The sequence below is a fragment of the Prionailurus bengalensis genome, chromosome A3 (assembly GCF_016509475.1).
Source record: "Prionailurus bengalensis isolate Pbe53 chromosome A3, Fcat_Pben_1.1_paternal_pri, whole genome shotgun sequence".
Classification (NCBI taxonomy): domain Eukaryota; kingdom Metazoa; phylum Chordata; class Mammalia; order Carnivora; family Felidae; genus Prionailurus; species Prionailurus bengalensis.
In genome coordinates, this window is record NC_057354.1 from 63,534,733 (window position 1) to 63,547,965 (window position 13,233).

Consider the following 13,233-nt stretch of genomic DNA (forward strand, 5'->3'; position numbering starts at 1 on the left):
TTGAGTAATCTACCCACTGTGTCAATGTGGCAACTTAGCCAGTGTGACTTAGGACATAAATCTAAGTCCATCTCACTCTAAAAGCCCATGTTCTTGAACATCACACCATCCATCACCCAAAACCAAATGGCAGAAATGTGGAAGGAGAGTATCTCCTTCAAATATTCAAGACATCCTGGGCTATAGAGGCTGGGTCTACCCAGCCTTCAAAACAGATCAAATGTCGTCACTGCCATGAATGTTTCAACAACTCCCTTCAGCATAATTACTTATTCTTTTTTTTTTTTTTAATTTTTTTTCAACGTTTTTTATGTATTTTTGGGACAGAGAGAGACAGAGCATGAACGGGGGAGGGGCAGAGAGAGAGGGAGACACAGAATCAGAAACAGGCTCCAGGCTCCGAGCCATCAGCCCAGAGCCTGATGCGGGGCTCGAACTCACAGACCGCGAGATCGTGACCTGGCTGAAGTCGGACGCTTAACCGACTGCGCCACCCAGGCGCCCCCATAATTACTTATTCTTATGTAATTTTTTGTACCTCTCTACAATAGCTTATATCACTGGTTTCCTTTGGGTTATTATATTTAGTTGTGTACATCTTTCTCAAGAGTTGGGATCTTGTCTTACTCATCACTTCATTCCTTACTCTGTGTAGCACAGAGTCTTGCATATAGTAATAACTCAATATTTGTTATTGATTTAGAGGTAAAGTAAATGAAGTATAGTGGAGATGCATTTGCTTTATTAGCTTATTAATAAATGATGTGCTATTGCATAAAACCTGAAACAACTAAACAGAACGTTGGAAAATGTTAATATCACAAATATTCTTTGCCTCTAGTAAATCGCTAGAAAACAGCTCAGGAATTTGATTCACCCTCCATTCCCAAAGCACTGCTATTGGAGATGGAAAAGTAACTGAAGAGAGAGAGCAGAGATCTCTGGCATATAGTCCGGTACTCAGTGGAATATGTTTTAAGTAAAAGAACATTTCCAACCCAGGGCTTTTAGGTCCCAGGTTTGTCAGACGCGTCACCTCGTTCTCTCACATCCTAGCCTTCGTGAGCAAGACTTGAAGAGCAACGCCTAGAACTACATTTCCCATGATGCCCCTCGTGTGCACGTAACCCAGCCTGCGACGCCGCTCCCATGGCAACCCCAGAGTCCGCACAGTCCCGCCCGCCTGGGAGATCACTGGCCTCCTTATTTTAGGCGGGTCCCAACGCCGAGTTTACGACACCGGGGTGGTCGACCCAGGATGCCCAGGTATCCCCGCAGACGTGCTTGCTCCCGGCTTACGTTTCCCTCGATAGCCTAGCTTTCTCTTCTTTCCCACCCCGCCAGGAAGGGGCAGGAGAGGGAGGGCAGCTGCGGGCATATTTAGGGGGAGGAACCCGGGCGGGAGCTGCCTGTGGAAAACAATTGTGGGTCTGTTCTGCATGCAACCTCTGTCTGGATGGTCAGGAATCCGTAGGAACTACCCTTGAACATGTGGGTTCGGCCACAAGCAGGTAGAAAAGTTCTCCAGGTATAAAAGATTTTGAAAGTTCAACTCCAACCATTCACTTGGTAAAAATTTTTTGCAGGCCAAGGAATGTTCTAGATGCAGGGGTTCAGGCGGTGAATTAGACCACAAAGCCTCCTTCTCGGAGATGTCCCTGACTCCTCTCCTGGTTGCAGGGGTTCAGGACAACAATAAGTGAGGGAAACTTGAGAAAGCTGTGTGAAAAGCGTAAGATGACGTTTAAAGGGGGCCTGGAAAATACATTTTAGCTCTTCAGTTCTGTGATGTCAGTTTTAATTTCCTGCTTTCAAGATCACGCCTAAACCCTCTCTGAACAACTTAGAAGGACGTCAGGGAGAGAGGGGTTCTGGAGTCCATCACAGAGCAGGGCAAATCTGTTTTTCTCACCTTGTGGATCATGGCCTGATCTCTGTTGAGTTTAATGAACCTTAATGTAAAAAATTGTCAGCTTCCTTCCCATGGGGGTATAATTGGTTGCAGTTATGAAGTTATGGTTATAGTTACAGATTTCCACCAGTGGCATGACTGGTGGCTGCACCACCTGCTCTCCTCTCTGCTGGGAATTTGGAAAGCAGATCGTCAGTTTGAAAGAATGGTGTATACCCGCGCCAGGTGGCTCAGTTGGTTAATCGTCTGACTCTTGGTTTCTGCTGAGGTCAGGAGCTCTCAGTTCCTGGGATAGGGCCCATTGTTATTGGGCTCTGTGCTAACAGTGCGGAGTTTGCTTGGGATTCTCTCTCTCTCTCTCTCTCTCTTAAATAAATAAACTTTTTAAAAATGTTAAGAAAAAGAAAGGTGTGTAAATGAAGAGCAGACAAGCCTGGGCTGAGTTCCTGGGGATTCACCTGTGAAAGAAATGCACGCATTTGGTGCAAATAATTAGGGACACCTTTATTGGTCTTGTATAGCCCCTTTCTTCATCTCTGTTTCTTGAATAATAATTAGGAGCTCCCAGTAATTTTCAATGACTATATATAGGTCAAGCCCAAAATGAATTATCACATTTTAACAATCAATCGTGACCATCTTATAAGGTTGGTATTTTTCTTTAATTGGCAGTTTAGAGATGAAGAAACAGAAATAAGCCTGGAGAAAAGCACAAAAGCTTGCCTATATTAGGTGCTCAATAAATAATTGTTGAATTAATTAAAGGAATGAAGGGTCCAGAGAGGTTGGGTAATTTGCCATGTAGAAAGCAGCAAATTCTGGCTTAGAACAATTAGATCTCGTCTCTCTCTTTTTTTTTTTTTTTTAGTTCAAGACTCCATTTTTCATTTTCGTTTTAATAAAAGGTATAATCTGTGAAAAATTACATATGTTTATAGAGAGATGAATGGAAGGATTATTTTCAAAATGTGATTTTAGGTGATTTTTTTTCTTTCATTACATTTTATATATTAAAACAGGGAATCTTGAGCCAGAAATATAATTTAAAAAGCAAAAAAGAGGGGCACCTGGGTGGCTCAGATGGCTAAGCGGCTAAGTGCCTGATTTCGGCTCAGGTCATGATCTCACAGTTTGTGACTTCAAGCCCCGCATCGGGCTCTGGGCTGACAGCTCAGAGCCTGGAGCCTGCTTTGGATTCTGTGTCTCTCTCCTCCCTTCCTCTACTAGCACATTAACAAATTAAAAAAACAAAAAACACAAGAAATATCTCAGAAAGCAAAGATTATTGGGCTCCCCATTTTCCTAGATGTTGGTGGTTTTCAAGTTGTAAATTTCCAAAATTCTGTGTACCTTCATATACATGTCTGAGAAGCTAACATACACAGCTTTCGACCTCGGCTGGAAGCCCCAAACTAAGGCAGCCTCAAATCCTAGTGGCAAAGACGTGGCTTATTATTTTCAGCTGATATGAACCAGTGCAAGGAAAATGACTAATCCTCAGAGGTTCTATCAGCTTATTGTCCCCCAAGAAAATGCTGTTGATTTGCTCTATAAATTTAACTAAACTAAAATTTCTCTGAGCATGAAACAGAAATTGGAAAAGATTCTCTTTGATTGTCTGAATTTTCTTTTTCTGCCTCTCATAGTGAAACTCTCTGGGAAATTGCAAAAGCAGAAGTGGAAAAAACGGGGGAGCAGTGGAGGTGAAGGTGATGGAGTTGAAATTGGAGAAAAATCTGTTTTCTTCATTGGCAGTAAAAATGGGGTAATGCATTTTTTCCTCCTTTTTTTCCCCCTCAAGTATTATGCTGATTTAGCAACCAGTGGTAAAATTTATTTTAATACTTTGGTAAACATTTGGATACTTCAACTCTTTAACCAGATGGCCAGTCTCTGGCCTGCTGGTTACCTGCTGGCTGTGCCCTCCCTGGAGAGGGGGCCCTGCTCATAGGTGAGTGGGGACTAACATCTAGCCTCAGCATTTCTTGTCAAGTGGTATGCTCCCGCATGAGCCATAGCAGCCCAGAGGAAGGAGCGCTTGATTCTAATTCGACTACTCAGAGGCACCATAAACACTAATCTGATGACCAATATTCTGGTAACTTGTACAACTGAAACAGGCATATAGATAACAAAAACATGAACCATGTAGAATATGATACATTTAATCTTAACCAGAGTCATAGAAACCGAAGGAAACCTGGCACTGCCCTAGTCTTCTACAGTGGGGATTCTCACTCTGGGGCCCATGGGGGTACTTCTTGGGGCCAGGGAACTCTCTAGAAATGTATCCAGAATTGTGTGTGATTGTGTATCAGTGCATTTTTATGGGAAATTAGATTCTCCCAGCGTTCTAGCACTTCAAAAAGGTTAAGAGCCACTATAAAGAGTGGTTATATAGTTCGACTATCTCTAGAAATGGGGGAGTTATCTTTCACAAAGCAGGCTGGTTTCATTTTGTTAATTCCTAGTTACTGGAAAACCTGTGTTTTATTGGAACATCCAGTGTTCCCATTTCTGACCTGTAAAAGTGTCCGAATAGTTGATATTTCTAATTCCAAGAACCTAATTCTTGGTCTTAACTCTGACCTGTAAAAGTCTGATTTCTCTTCTACTTGTTACATCTTTAAGTATTTTTAAATTGCCCTCCGAATAATTATAGACAACCATTTTGTTTCCCTGAGTCTGTTTCAGCTTTCGTATCTTCATTTCTTTCGCTCATGCCTTCTGTGTTATGGATTCCATATCAGTCATAGATTCTCTGTCATGATTTTAATTAACTCTCACCTGGAATTATTCTACTGTGTCATTGTCAGGAGGGAACAGAGTTTGTGAGGTTTTGCTTAACTGCAGTAGACTAGGTGTGCCACCTTCTCTTTTTCCAGACGCTGTGCTCCTATTATTGCATAGAAAAATCCTAGTAATCACGTAACCCTGTTCACTAAGGTTGAGCTTGAGGTCTGTAAGCCTTTTTCATTTACATTGTTTTGTCCTTAATTTTCTTAGATTGGGCCCTTTGTTACAGTCTGGTTTTATTTTTAATTATTTTTATTAAAATGATTCACAGATGAGGTTTATAAGCTCAAAGATAATCAAAAGGCGCATAAAGCCGTAAACTTCTCCACATTGTTCAGAGCCTCTCCTTAAAGCAGCCTCTTTAATATCTTTTACTTTTTTTCTATAATTTACCTCTGAATGTCTGAAATCACTGATGGGCTATTTTTAGATTTAAAATGTTAGACATTATCTGTTGAATTTTTGATAATAGTAGAAGAGTATTTAGTTCTATCTCTCTTTTTTTTTTAAGACTTTTTTATTTTTAAGTAATCTCTACACCCAGCATGGGGCTCAAATTTACAATCCCGAGATCAAGAGTTGCAAGCTTTGTTGACTGAGCCAGCCAGGTGCCCCTGTTTCTGTCTCCTTTGTTTGTTTGTTTGTTTGTTTGTTTATAAAAGCTTATGTATTTATTTTGAGAGACAGCTCAAGTGGGGGAGGGGCAGAGAGAGAGTGAGAGCATCCCAAGCAGGCTCCATGCTGTCAGCACAGAGCCCATAGGTCTGTCTCTTTTAAACGCTCACCTCCAGCCCTGGTCTGCAGTATAATTCCTATTATAATTTTGGGCTGAATCAATATTCAGTGGATTACTTTCTTTACCTTGAGTAACTTCTTCCAAAAGTTTCAAAATGCCTTGTTTTTTATTTGTTTAGCTCTTATATGTACCTTAGTTTTTATATCCATTAGTTATTTGTTGCTATGGAATAAATTACTCTAAAACTTGGCAGCTTTTAAAACAGCAAACATCATCTCACCTAGTTTGTGAGGGTCAGGAATCTGAGAGCAGCTCAGTTATGTGGTTCTGGCTCCCGGTCTTTCATGAAGTTGTAGTCAAGATGTCATCTGGGACGAAAGTCATCTCACAGCTCAGCTAAACTGGAGAAGCAGTTTCGCTCACTGACGTGGCTGTTGGCAAGAGGCCTCAGTTCATTGCTGACTGTTGACCAGGCTTCAGTTCTTCACCATAGAGGCCCCTCCATAGGGCTGCTTACAACATGGCAGTTTGCTTTCCCCAAAGCCAGAAATCCAAAAGAGAAAGGGTACCCAGGACAGAAACTGCAATCTTTTATAACCTAATCTTGGAAGTGACATGCCATCACTTCTGCCATATGCTATTGGTCACAAAGACCCAACTCTGGTACAGTGTGAGGGACCTCACATGGGTGGGAATACCAGGAAGTGGGGATCATTTGGAACCATCCTGAAAGCTGGCTCCCTGGATATCTATTGCTAATTCTTTCCACAATCCCCAACAGACATTCAGTATAATTTTCATCTAGGCAGTTGTATCAGATCATCTGAAATTTCCCCTCTCCAGCCAGAGTCCTGCCATCTTTTAACCCACTGTGTTAGTCTCTACGGTTGTCAGGAGTGGCGGCATAGCTACCATCCTTCCCCAACATCTCAGGAATTCCCTTTTCCTCTTTCTTGAGTTGGAACTTCAGTTTCCTGGATCCTGTTTCTTCCCTATTCTTGGTTCACTCGCTTATCTTGGTGGAGCACATTCTCTTGTAGTTTCCAGGGAAAGTGTTACATGGGAAGTAAAATTTATGAGATACTGCATGTCTAAAAATGCCTTTATTTTCCCTCACTCTGGGTAGAATGTTTATCTGGGTATAGAATTCTGTGTTGGAATGAGTCACTTCACCTCTCTCTTTGATCCTAGTTTCTGACTCTGGACTATTTCCTTTGGGAATGACAGAAAATTCAAACTGAGGGAGGCACTGTTTGAATAGTTGGTATCCTTGGGGCACCTGGGTGGCTCAGTCGGTTAAGCGTCCAACTTCAGCTTAGGTCATGATCTCACGGTCTGTGGGTTCCAGCCCTGCATTGAGCTCTGTGCTGACAACTTGAAGCCTGGAGCCTGCTTTGGATTCTGTGTCTCCCTCTCTCTCTGCCCCTCCCCCGCTCATGCTCTGTTTCTCTCCATCTCTCAAAAATGAGTAAACATTAAAACATTTTTTGAAAGGTTGGTCTCCTCTTCACTGTTAGACTTTATCTGTATTCCTCTTGTGATGTGTGCCATGAGACATCATACGATAATTCATTTCATACGGTCAGGCAACAGTCTGATTACATACATCACGTTCTGCTCTTTGTATAGTATTCCTTCATGCATGTTTGTAAGTTTCCATATAAATACACAAAATGCTGTATTTTCTCTCTCCTTCTGTCTCTTTACATCAATATGTTGAACTCATGGGGTGCCTGGGTGGCTCAGTCAGTCAAGCATCTGACTCTTGATTTTGGCTCAGGTCATAATCTTATAGTTTGTGAGTTCGAGCCCCACATAGGGCTCCGGACTGACAGTGTGGAGCCTACTTGGGATTCTCTCTCTCTTCTTCTGTCTCTGCTCCTCCCTCACTCTCTCTCTCAAAATAAATAAATAAACTTAAAAAATATTTAATATGTTGCACTCATAAGTCTCTGACACAAGTTTTGGTAGTTCCTATGAGGTCATTTACTCCCCTGTGATAATACTGCACTTATTGTTACCTGCACTGTTGTGCATCTGTCGCTGTAAATATTCTTTCCAGGCCTTGTCTCAGCTGTTTTCTCTTGTGAATTACTTGGGCCCTCTTCCATTATCATCTTTAAATTTTTCTTAATGTCATATGTAATGACATCTCAATTTATCTGCACATTTTTTTCTGATTCTCTCCACTCAGATTTAAATTGTCAAGTCTCTAGGCATGGTCTTATGATCCTCTGAACGTAGGTTTCTTCTCTTATCAAGTGATAATCACTCAAGTATTCTTAGGGTATTGGCCAGAAAACTTAGTCAGTGAGCATTTTACTTCCCAGAGCTTCTGTCCTCTTCCCAAACTTCAATCTCTGGATAGAAGAAAAGTGGGAAGGAAATGTCTTGACTTCTAAATTTTTCCTTTTCTAGTTTCCACAATCTGGTTGTAAGAAGATGCTTTCTAGGGTTCCTTAAGAGATAGCAAATACGAGTTACACATCTTCCACACACATTTTATTGATCACAGCACCCTTTTCCACTGAGCCTGAAGATGACTTCTGATCCATAACATTCCAGGAAGGTGTTGGCACTTGAGATAAAATTGGTTTATCATTTCTGACTCTAGTAATGTCATCTATCACCACACAATTAGAAGAAGTCAGCCAAAATCCATAGGTTAATATATGCACAGGTATAGCATATCCTTCAGATCAACAGCTGATTTCATGTGGAATACCACATTATGTCACTTGAGGACTTTAAGTATTGTGCATCATAGGGGGGAATTTAATTAAGAAATAATTTTGATTACCATATGAATATTCTGACTAAAACATGTGATTGAAAAATATCCAGATGAAAGAATTTTAATATGAAATGAAGAATTAATTTTTTTGCTGTTTTTAACATCTAATGTTATAATAACTACATTAAAAAATAATATTTAGACATTTTGCTCAAATTTATGGTAACAAACCCATTGAATTTGAAGTTGGTAAACTTTATCTAGCTAATACCATATTTAGCAGGAATTAGAAAGTACTTATTGGGGCGCCTGGGTGGCTCAGCCGGTTGGACGTCTGACTTCAGCTCAGGTCATGATCTCCCACTCTGTGAGTTCGAGCCCCACTTCAGGCTGTGTGCTGACAGCTCAGAGCTTGGGGCCTGCTTTGGGTTCTGTGTCTCCCTCTTTCTCTGCCCCTCTCTCACTCATACTCTGTCTCTCAAAAATGAATAAATGTTAAAAACATTTTTTAAAAAAGTACTTATTGATCTAAGAAAAATTATAGTAAACAAAATTTTAAAAAATGTTTAAACTATTGTTTTTCATTTCATAATTTGAAAACATTCAGGTTTTCTATCTGATTTGAATATAAAAGCCAGGATTCTTTTTTTTTTTTTTTTATGTTTATTTTTGAGAGAGAGAGAGACAGAGTGTGAGCAGGGTAGGGGAAGAGTGAGAGGGAGACACAGAGTCTGAAGCAGGCTCCAGGCTCTGAGATTGTCAGCATAGAGCCCGACACGGGGCTCAACCTCGAGCCGGTTGAGTGCTGAGTGTCCGACTTTAGCTCAGGTCATGATATCACAGTTCATGAGTTCGAGCCCCACATCAGGCTCACTGCTGTCAGCCTGTCAATGCAGAGCCTGCTTCAGATCCTCTGTCCCCCTGTGTCTGCCCCTCCTCCACTGTGCTCTCCCCAAAATAAATAAATATTTTTAAAAAATAAACAACTGTCCAAGTCAGAAAAATAAATAAGTCAGCATCTAAGTGGGTAAGTCAGTATCTTAGTAATCATATTTTGGAATCAGTTACTTTACTTTTAGGATTGTCATTTAAGGAATCATTGAGTTATGCTAATGATGTAATGACACAGGGTTATTTGTTATTGTGAAAAACATGTAGAAAATATGGCAGCCTGTCCCCAGGACCACTGATTATTAGTGAGAGACCTCTCCCCACTCATTGTGAGTTTCTGTTTTATTTAGCCCAGGATACAAAGGGGTTTTGGAAGTGGCGATATAGAGCAAGAACAGATGTATCATATCTTCATCCAACTTTGCTTGGCTCACAAAGTTCTTGCCAGGAAGGCAGGACTGCTGGTGACACTGTCTACAAAAGATCGGGCTTACAGATCCAAGAGGCTGAAATTTGTGTGGCATTATGTTCTGTGTCTATTTGGGGTTCATATTACACTTTTATTTTTGTGCTTCATGCTTCCACTGAAGGGTATATTGACAAATTAAACTTTCTGGATCTAAGCTGTGCATCAACGAGGCTACATCTTTACCAGGTGATGTCAGTGCCCAGGTAGCCAGAATACTCCTCTGTCTTGGGCTGTGTCTTGGAAGGCCCCCCTCCCACACACAAATAGACATCCTTCATTGGGAGATATTATATATACTATCAACATTATAATTAAGGGGGGAAATGTTATACAACTGCAAAAGAGTTGTTAGTGATGTAAGGAAAAACTATAATGTTAATTGAAAAAAGCAGGACATGGGGCGCCTGGGTGGCTCAGTTGGTTAAGCGTCTTGGCTTTGGCTCAGGTCATGAGCTCACGGTTCGTGAGTTTGAGCCCCACATTGGGCTCTGTGCTGACATCCCACGGCCTGGAGCCTGCTTCGGATTCTGTATCTCGCTCTGTCTCTGCCCCTCCCCTGCTCGTGCTCTCTCTGTCTCTGAAAAATAAACAAAAAATTTTTTAATTAAAAAAAAGAAAAAAACATGACAAATTTTATATACAACATGATCTCAACTTTGTAAAATGCAAAGATAAAAAAGAGAAATGCATATAGTAAAATTTTAATCACTGTTTTTATTTTGTTTTTAATTTCTGTATTTTACCAAGTTTTCTTGTTGGCCCACTTTAAAAAATCTTAACTATTTAAATTAGCTTAAATAAAACTTTCATAGGTATCATTATACTTTAAAATTTTTAACCCAACTACAGTATATAAACATTTCATCTCATGAGTTTATTGTGAGGAGAGTGACGTTTTCATCGGATGTGGTACCTTACCAATTTCCTGCTTACAGCCATATAGATAAATATGTGGATTTATTTTTTTTTAATTTTTTTTTCAACGTTTTTTAATTTTATTTTTGGGACAGAGAGAGACAGAGCATGAACGAGGGAGGGGCAGAGAGAGAGGGAGACACAGAATCGGAAACAGGCTCCAGGCTCTGAGCCATCAGCCCAGAGCCCGACGCGGGGCTCAAAGTCACGGACCGTGAGATCGTGACCTGGCTGAAATCGGACACTTAACCGACTGCGCCACCCAGGCGCCCCAAATATGTGGATTTAAATAAGCGGGTCAAGTAACTAGTACTAGTCTTCTGGTACAAGTAAATTCCTATCACATCAAGTCTTCTGTGTAAGAAGCTGCTTCCATACCTTTCAGGGGGCTTAAACTAGTAGTACTGATCACAGCACACAAATGCTCGCACACAAAACGCCTCACCAGCATCCCGCTAGGCACTCTCTGTAACTGTTGTTCTAGGCTTTGTTGCAGTGACAGCCCATTCATGTTTTATTTGTTGTTTATGGAAGAACCACCCATTTTTTAAAATAGGAGACTGTGGGTGTACACAAGCTCTTTTTTATTTTCATTTATGTAAATTAAAACTAATTTTGCTTTTGAAGACGGGCAAACTCTCTTGAGATATGTAGAACTTTTGAAGGTATTATTCTTTAAAAAGTATCTGATTCTGTGCTTTATACAGAGCATGATTTTGAAAAATAGAGGCAAGCAATTAATGCTTCTGTTGTTCAGCTAATAGTAATCACCCTTTACCAAAGAAATGAACTGCCTCGATGCCTTCTCTCTCTTTTTGCCAAACCTCTGTCCATTCAGTGGACACTTACTGAATATCTTCTGTGTGCCGGGTATTCTGCCCGATGCTGGGAAACAGAAAAGAAAGTCATACTCTGCTGTGCAGGAACTTAGGTGCTAGTACTTGTACAACAGTAGCAACACATGAGAAAATCTATGATGGAAACAAGGGCTTTTCACTCAGCCCAAGAGGCTGGAAGAATGGGAAAGCCTCCTTATAAGAGCATGATGTCCAGAGCTTGAAGAGCAAGAAGTAAGGAAAGGGAAGTAATTCAGGTGAAGAGGGTCAAGTGGGTATTCTGAGGAGAAAATCAAGAAAAGTGTACCAAACAGCAGTTACAACCAATGGGAGAGAGAACACACTAGACAAACTTTACAGGATTGCTCGTCATTGTTGACTGCTGTTCTGATGACGGGGATTCAGAATATAGGTGACACCAATCTGCACAGTATGTATAATTTTTCTCCATCATCACTCACTTGTGTGGGTACAAACATGGAGGAGAAGGGAAGGTGATTGGGTTTACCAGGGTTGGTTTTTGCCGACCAAGTGGGTGCAATACAGAGCGAGAAAGCCTAGGGAGGGGGTAATATTTGCAAGGGTGATTGTAATAATAAACTGTGGACTCTAAGATGGAAAAGGTGAGATGTGGAGGTAGGACGGGGCTGATGGAGAAGGAGAAATGTTGACAGGTCAGTGGACTTTTGAGGCCTCTCACTAAGGCCACAGGATGGTTACTCTGGGGATTCCTGAAGAAGTAGTTGGAGAAATGCATTGTTTGTGTGTGTGATTTTGGAAGTGGTGCAATTTCCAGTGGTGAAGTGATTCAAGATATAACCTTGGAAGTGATGTATGGCAGAAGCAGAATGAAGGAAAGGGTCTCTGTGAGGAGGCAAAGTCACTGAGAGGTCAGAGTGTTAGGTGGATTGCCTGTGCCCACATGGATATGAAGTTAGCAAGACTAATGACAGCAGCTGAGAGGGAAAGGGAGACTGAGCCAGAAGAGGTGACAACAGCCGTCACGGTAGACCGGTACCAGCCTGTAAGACTTTTGCAAAACAAGGGAAGTAGAATGATTGTTTAAATGTGGCACTGGGGAGCAAGGAGGGCCCTGTAGTACATGGGGTGGTAGAAAAAAAAAAGCCTTCTGTAACAAGAATGTAGAGGAAATGGTCCAGAAGCAGCCATATTTTAGGTAAGGCCAACAGGTAGAACATTCTGAAGAAGAGGTTGATATTAGGGAGTTTTGGGGGGAGGAATGGGGGGGATTATTGTGCCAGATGAAGGGATGTGTAGAAGACTGTGGAATTAGAGCTCCAGGGATAATGGATCAGAAGAAAAGACTGGATTTCCAATGTGTCTGAGGTAATGGGAGGGAAGATAGGATTCCTTTTGATAATCCCTGAATGAACTTGTACTAAGTCAGTGTTTATTGAACCAGGAAACCTAGGGGTCTCAGAGGGCAACAGTTTAGTGAATTTTTAAAATTTGAATCATATTTTAATGATAGTCTAAAAGCGTTTTTCAGTGCCCAGAGTTGAGTTTATGTTTATTTGGAATTGCCACCAAGTAGTACATTTACATGAAATTATAATCAAAATTTAAATCAACACTACGGAACTATGAGAATCTGAGAAAAATGGCTAGTTATATCTAAGATTCCTTCCAATCTGGAATCTTATATCTAAGATTCCAGTAATTCTGATTCTGTGCTTTCTTGTACATAGAATACAATAATTTTTAGGTATAGCAGCCTCCCCCCTATCTGCGGGGCATATGTTCCAAGGCCCCCAGTGGATGCCTAAAACTGCAGAGAGAACTGAATCCTGTACGTACTCTGTTTTTTCCTATACATACACACCTATGATAAAGTTGAATTTATAAATGAGGCACGGAAGAGATAACTAAAAATAACTAAAAGTAAAACAATTATAACAACATACTCTAATACAAGCTATGTAA

The 13,233-nt window shown here is 40.9% G+C and overlaps 1 protein-coding gene across 1 annotated transcript in view; it reads left to right on the forward strand.

Moving 5' to 3' along the window:
- Positions 1-1,127: 1,127 nt before the first annotated feature.
- DYNC2LI1 (dynein cytoplasmic 2 light intermediate chain 1) overlaps positions 1,128-13,233 on the forward strand; it is a gene marked incomplete at its 5' end in the record, with an annotated part of 39,434 nt that continues 27,328 nt past the window's right edge. Inside the window, 2 exons of the mRNA XM_043553318.1 lie at positions 1,128-1,266; positions 3,559-3,677. Of these exons, the coding sequence (XP_043409253.1) occupies positions 1,128-1,266; positions 3,559-3,677 (258 nt within the window). The remainder of the gene's footprint in view (positions 1,267-3,558; positions 3,678-13,233) is intronic.